Source organism: Hypomesus nipponensis, chromosome 8 (assembly GCF_054491055.1).
Source record: "Hypomesus nipponensis isolate SF chromosome 8, ASM5449105v1, whole genome shotgun sequence".
NCBI classification, from domain to species: domain Eukaryota; kingdom Metazoa; phylum Chordata; class Actinopteri; order Osmeriformes; family Osmeridae; genus Hypomesus; species Hypomesus nipponensis.
Window position 1 is genome coordinate 5,530,753 of NC_140368.1, and position 6,908 is coordinate 5,537,660.

General features: G+C 43.7%; 1 protein-coding gene across 3 annotated transcripts; it reads left to right on the top strand.

The window, feature by feature from the left end:
- The first annotated feature begins 371 nt into the window (after positions 1-371).
- cox4i1l (cytochrome c oxidase subunit 4I1, like) lies at positions 372-6,448 on the top strand. Of its 3 annotated transcripts, none has more exons than XM_084703726.1 (5): positions 372-455; positions 2,048-2,147; positions 3,417-3,584; positions 3,729-3,860; positions 6,167-6,448. In XM_084703726.1, the coding sequence occupies exons 1-5, from the start codon at positions 387-389 to the stop codon at positions 6,298-6,300; spliced, it is 603 nt and encodes a 200-aa protein (XP_084559852.1). In that variant the 5' UTR covers positions 372-386; the 3' UTR covers positions 6,301-6,448. The 3 variants fall into 3 exon arrangements, with proteins under 3 accessions (XP_084559852.1, XP_084559853.1, XP_084559854.1); XM_084703727.1 differs by lacking the exon at positions 372-455 and adding an exon at positions 1,070-1,239; XM_084703728.1 differs by lacking the exon at positions 372-455 and adding an exon at positions 1,716-1,832.
- The last annotated feature ends 460 nt before the right edge of the window (positions 6,449-6,908 follow it).

Here is a 6,908-nt window from a genome sequence, read left to right on the forward strand (position 1 = left end):
CTGGAGGAAGACACTAACTGTTCTTTATTACATTACCCAAACCCATTTGTTTCCAGGCCTTCCTGAGACATGCAGAGGCATCTGTTCTCTATAAGCAATCAAACTGTAAATAAAGACAAACCATGTTTAAAAACAAGAAAAGATTACAATAGATGTGAGATGAGAATGAAAATGGTGTGTTGGATGGATGTTTGAGGGTCTAGCGCAATGTTGTGGTGCTTTGGTGGAACTGCAATGAAGACAAGACGCACTTCCTGGAAACATTTGAGCTCTTAATAAATTGTTGTCTTTTTGGCAATTGGCAAAACAGGGAGTCAGATGGCTGAGCGGTGAGGGAGTCGGGCTAGTAGACAGAAGGTTGCCGGAGCGAATCCCCGCCGTGCCAAATGACGTTGTGTCCTTGGGCAAGGCACGTTGCCCTACTTGCCTCGGGGGGGAATGTTCCTGTACTTACTGTAAGTCGCTCTGGATAAGAGTGTCTGCTAAATGACTAAATGTGAATGTAAAACAAATCCATAGCTGAAAATTGACTGGTAAAAGTTGAAGTGCTAACTACACTTTTTCACGTAAGACAGTAAACAAGTATGGGCTCTGACATATACTTAAGTAAAAAGTGCCATTACTAACTGTTTTTGTGTCACACTGGTAAATTAACCTCCCATATTACACAAGTACAGTACCAGTCAAAAGTTTGGACAGTCCTGGGAAAATGCAAACTTTTGGCTGATACTGTACTTGTGTAAAAAATGTAAGGAGTGAAAGTAAAAAGCTGTCAGAAAAATGAATAGTTTAGTACTGATACCAGAAAATGTACAGAAACACTTCTCATATCTGGAAAAAAAGTACTGTAACTGTAAACCGTCACGTCACGTCACTGACCTCACTTCCATCCGGCCATATTTTTGCGCACTAAAATTAGTTTGCTTGGTAGATCTCCCCCCTCCACCATACACTTTGTTGTAGCCTACACTAATGACCGTTTTGTCTGTGCTACAATGTGTTTTGTCGTCGAGTGCATGGCCTCACGTAGACACGCCTTGTACGGTTCAAAAAGTCACACGACAACCGGCGCCTGGATACCACTAAAGTGGTTCCTGAAAGCGACTGATTGGCTGTCCTTACTGATACCAGGAACACCTGACTTGACCTCAGCAGCCGCAATTATAAATGGTCCATGAGCTGAATCTTAGAAAGCACGTAGGCAATTCACACTGAGAATAGATAAACCAGGAAATTAAGGTAAACTCATTCTGTATTTCTTTCATTTATATTTGAAAATGTTTCGAAAAGTGGCCATGGAAGGTTTGGTTTTCTTCCCCTTTGAAGCAAATTAGTAAGTTTCATCTTGACCTAAATCAGCATTATCATTTTTTTTTACTCAACTGAGATATGATGCTTGCTTTGTGTTTCAGGAAAACAACAGGCTCTTTATTTATACAAATAAACATCTTATATACCTGTTTTGTGAATATAACAATTAAATGTAAGTTTCGTAGATCATTCAGGAAATGATTTGTATGGTTGACATCGTTAACGAACAAAGTTCATGCAGTTAGAAATTATGGGAGATGCGTATATTCAGACTTTTGGGAATCTTTTAACCATTTGAAATATTCACAAAAGTACCTTCTGCATGTGATCTCAGGCTACATGAATCCACTCCCTTTGTGCGTTCACAGAGTTACATTACGCGATAGAGCGCACACATTCTTTGAGGACGTTTGATACCGTTCTGGACACGAGCAGAAACATCTGTGTTTTTGAGAGGTTACATTAATAGAAGGCATTGGCATACTCAAATAAAATTGGCCCATCGTACGCCTTCCCACTTGGTAATAGCCTGAATATGATCGTATAACGCGGAAACGTTTGAACTATAATATAGCCTACGTGTACATATTTTTAACTAATACATTTTCATTATCTCATTATTTAAAGACTGCTGTTGAAATACAATTTCAAATAGTGTTGTTCACATTGTGTGCATGTGTGTCTTAGTTTCTTCAGCGTAAACATTTGTCATGTGCTTCGGCTTTTCGCCTCGCAGATGCTGATGCTGACATCCAGATGTCTAGTTCGCGGATTGAGGAACGGCCTCTCGAGGAGCCTGTCCTCCAGCAGCGGCGCGCGGGCCGCGCACACTAAAGGTACAAGACAGAGAGGCTACATCTAAACTAACACTAAAAAAGATTATTCAGTACCCACGCATTTCAAAACGGTCAATGCGTCTTACTCTTCTTCCTGGCTTTCCAGCGACATACATTACAGCATTAAAGCCTAGCCTATGCATACCTGCATTTTGACACGTGCCCCGGTATAAATCTGCTGTGCCCCATTATAAATCTGCTCTGCCTCAGTAATATCCCAAGTTTGAGTTTTAACAAATTACTTTATAACTCAGTGCATTAATTTAAATTGATAATCCTTGGAAAAAATGAACGCATTCAAGCTTGTAAAATCAAAGCAGTTTAACCGAAAACACAAACCAATGCACGCAGATTTCCATGTCAGCGCGGTCTTCTGAACTTGCCAAATAGCCACTACAGCACGCACACAGAAGTCGGAATCGGCACACCAGTCAGAATTGACTGGTAGGCCTAGGTCAAGAAAACATTACAAAACTAAATACATTTTCTAAATGATAGGCCTACCGATCATCATAGTTTGACTAAAACATTAAAACAATATTACACGAAGTTCAAAAACTGTATTTGAGCTCAAATGAATGCAAAAAAATGTGTGCGCTCGCATTAACTATTGATGTCCCTGCCAAAGCTGATATAAAACTAACGTCCCTGAACGGTTGTATAGTGGGTTAAGCAAGGGGAGTTTTTATAGCCGGGTAGTGCATTCTGCGCAGCAAGTTTGAAAGGAAAAAAGGGATATGAATGTGCCCCAGTACAGTTTTATGTTTAACAACGCGCCCCTGGACCTGTTAATGAACAAATCAGGAACGGCCTCTTGTTGCCTTGGAGACTGGGCATATTAGGGCAGAGAGTAGGACTATCATAAAGTGCTCCTGGCTTTCGTCCGACCATACAAGGTTGGCTTGTTGTGTGGAATGTGCACTGCAGGGAGTGCAGCGGAGCGGGGACAGGGAACACAGTACCCTTGTATGACCAGTAGAGAGAGTTCTAACCTAAAAATAAAAAGAGGAGCTCAGCCCTGTCATGAACAGGTGCTTTGGATTCAAAAAGCAAGGGTCTTTACACCCTGAGTACCGTAATTGTGTGTCTTACACATAAGTTATCATTAGGAAATTGGGTTCTCCAAGGCAGGGAATTGGGTAACACTGCTGTGCAAACATTAGCTCATTTATTGTGCAAAAAGTAAAACACTTATTACTGTAACCACCCGTTATTTAATAGGTGTATGTTTTACCTGAAGTGTGCGTGTGTGTCTGCATGTGTCATCAGACGTTACGGCAGACATCCTGGACTGCACCGTGCCTCAGTATAACAACCGTCTGGACACGCCCCTCCCGGACGTTCCGTTTGTGCAGAACCTGAATGAGCAGCAGACGCAACTGAAGGAGAAGGAGAAGGGACCCTGGACCAAGCTCACCAAGGAAGAGAAACTGGCACGTAAGTCTGTCTGTGTGTGATCATATCAGAGTATAGTCTGCGTGTGTGATCATGTCAGTGTCCTCCCACTAAGGGCCTTGATGTTAATTCAATTCTCAACTATGGTAACTATCAAACAACCGTATATGTGTGTGTGCCCCGCAGTATACCGTTTGAGCCATGAGCTGACCTACCCTGAGATGCACCAGGGGACTGGGGAGTGGAAGAGTGTGCTGGGCGGGATCTTCATCTTCCTGGGACTCTCAGGCCTTTTGGTCTGGTGGCAGAGAGTCTATGGTGAGTCACACACACACACACACAGACACACACACACACACACACACAGGCTTACACCCTGACATACTGTATGTAGGCTGGAATATCAGACATAGGAATCAGAGAGAAGTAGAGGTAGACAACGAGAGAGAGAAAGAAAGATATGGCGAGAGGAGGGGAGAGACAGACAGAGAGCGGGAGAGAGACAGAAAGAGAGAGAGATAGAGAGAGACAGAGAGAGATGACACACGTTAGACAGCTCTGGGAGCCAGCAGGCTGTGCTGTGATGTTCTGATGTCAGAGTTTTAACCTGCAGCAAACACTGCCTTGAATGCACAATGCTCTCCCTTTTCTCTGTCTCCTCTCCGACAGTAATTAGATTGTGCTGTGTTTGCAGACTAAGAAGAGAGAACAGATAGAGGAAGGGAAAGAAATAAATCTGAGAGAGGATGGAAAAGATGGGCCAAAGAGAGAAGGGAAGAGAAAAAGAAAAAAGGGAAGGAGGGGGAAGAGAGAGAGGAAAAAAAAGGTTGTGTTTGAGCCTGGGCTTATACAAAGGATTCCCTCTAGACAGCCCCATCCACCACAACATCCCTCGCACTGACACTGATGAGCACCTGGGCTAGCATCAGTGTGTGTGCGTGTATGTGGTGTGTGTGGTAAATAAAGTGTGTGTGTGTAGATTGCACAGGAAACGGACCAGACTCCTAGTAGAGAGAGAAATGCTGAGACAGGAAGTGGGAGTCTCTCTCAGGAGAGAGGAGAAGGAACAGACAAAGAGGAAGTGAAAAGGAAGACAAATGAAAGATTCACTTCAGTGAGACAGACACAGCAGGTTCAGATAGACAAACTGACACACAGGAAGGAAGACAGACTCGTATATAGAAAAGCAGGTGAGAAGACAAGACAGGAAGGCACACACACACACGTACACGCACACACACACGCACACACATACACAGGCAGCAGATGCAAGGTGTTGTCCATTGAGACAAGGGTATTCCCCTCTGTTTCCACCTCCAGTTGGTGCTTGAAAGGCAGGCTGCGCCCCGCTCAAGGGTGTCCCTCTGGCTCATGAGGCAACAGAGAAGAACAGTTCCTACCTGTTACTCTGTAATTTGACACGTGCTAGGAGGGATTTGTTAAAAGGCAAGGATGAGAGATGGGATTTCTGAACCATTCCTCTCTCTGCACACACACACACAAAGAAAATGCAGGTTCAAACTTGAGGTACCTCCCCCCACTCATCTCTTTCATACAGGTGACTTTAACCTTCAAGGTTCCCAAGACAATTCCACTGCAGGGCCAGGCCTGAGAGGCCTACTTGGTATTCCAGCCTGTTCTGGAGCTCCTCTACTTCTCTGTAGCTTGGCTGTGAGGTGGGCTGTGATGGGGCTGACAGACATATTTGTTCAACTAGTGCCTGTCATAGAGACAGGAGGAGAGGAGAGAAGGAGGGGGGCAGATAGGAGATGAGGGAGCGGAGAAGAAGGCTAGAGGAGGGGAAGAGAAGAAAAGAGAGGTAGATAAGTATTTATGTGCCTTTCAAGAAAAATGTTCGTAGGAACAAATGAATAGTGTTTTACTGCTAGAATCACGGCTGTTTCATAAATGAGTAAGACTCTGCTTCACACATCTGAAGCAGGCTGTGTATGTTCCTGTATGTATTGTCTATACATTCCAATAAATGCATTTGTGTGGTTGTTGTGTAGAAACAGACTTCTGGTATATGAGACCAGCCATCTAAGCCATTATCCCACCATCTTTGTGTAGTGACTTCACGCCCCAGTGTGTCATACCGCCTGCTTAGTGGAGCCATTGTGATGCCACTGAAAGTGGTGTGTGTTCTCTCATGCTATTAGAACACTTGCCTCTGGCTTGTGTTGACCTACAGTATCTCGATCAAGTGACATCACTCAGTAGCCAAACCAAAGAAGAAGAAGGGACCTCTACTTCCTCCTAAAAGAGCATGACTTTGTCCTGGTAGCGTTCTGAATATAATGCTGACCTCAGGACTGTGCTGTCATCATGGCAATAGCATGACAGCTGTGTGATTCTGGGTGGCCGTTCATGCAGTCTCCAACACTCTGGTGCTTAGTGGGCTGACCATCCAGGAACCACAACAACGAACCACCTTTAAAATCCTGTATAAACATCTTAAACGTCGTTTATATTTCCAGTGTCCTTTCCTCCTAACTAGCTATTTCTCTCTTGACACCCTGTTCATCTCTAACCCTTGACATCTTCCTACGCTTCTGAACCCTTTTCTCCACCCCTCGTTCCCCCGTTTCTCCCAACCCCTCCCTTCCTCTTCATCCATCCCCCAGTGTTCGGTGACGTGCCCCACACCCTGTCTGAGGAGTGGGTGGAGAAGCAGACTCAGAGGATGTTAGACATGAGGGTGAACCCCGTCCACGGCTTCTCCTACTATTGGGACTACGAGAAGAAACAGTGGAAGTAGGAAGATTACACATACATGTGTTTGTGTGTGTTTTTATGCCTGTCTCGGTGCGTGTGTTGACACGAGCAACAGACTGAAGTTGCAGTTCTCAAAATATAAGCCTTACTGATTCCTTAAGCCAATTAAAAGATAAGATGTTTAACTAAAACATTAGTAGTCTTTTCCTGTTATGAATAGAGGTAATACATCTTTTGACATTGACTAGAGCAAGTTGAGTTCTGGAACCTTTGACAATTATTTTTTTTTTTTGTAAAATTGTGTCCAAAATGTCAGTGTTTCAAAGCCATATTAGATTTAGAGTGAGCAAACTTTGTGTCCTCTGAGAGACAATTTGGAGCACAGAACATACACAATAGACACATTAAAAGCATATCAAACAACTTATTAGAGGGATTTCAGGACGTTTTATGATGAGTGTAGTCTGGATAAATCTTACATAATTTGAGGACGTTGATTTTGTCAGCATGCATCTAATTTATATCTAGAAAAGCAAAGCCTTTTTAACTGTCTGTCCTATTCCCACGGCTTACATTAAGCAGACAGAAATTCCACCCCCGTCATCAGATTCTGACGCCCGCAAGAGAAGCCGCCTCAGCCGCCCTCCGATC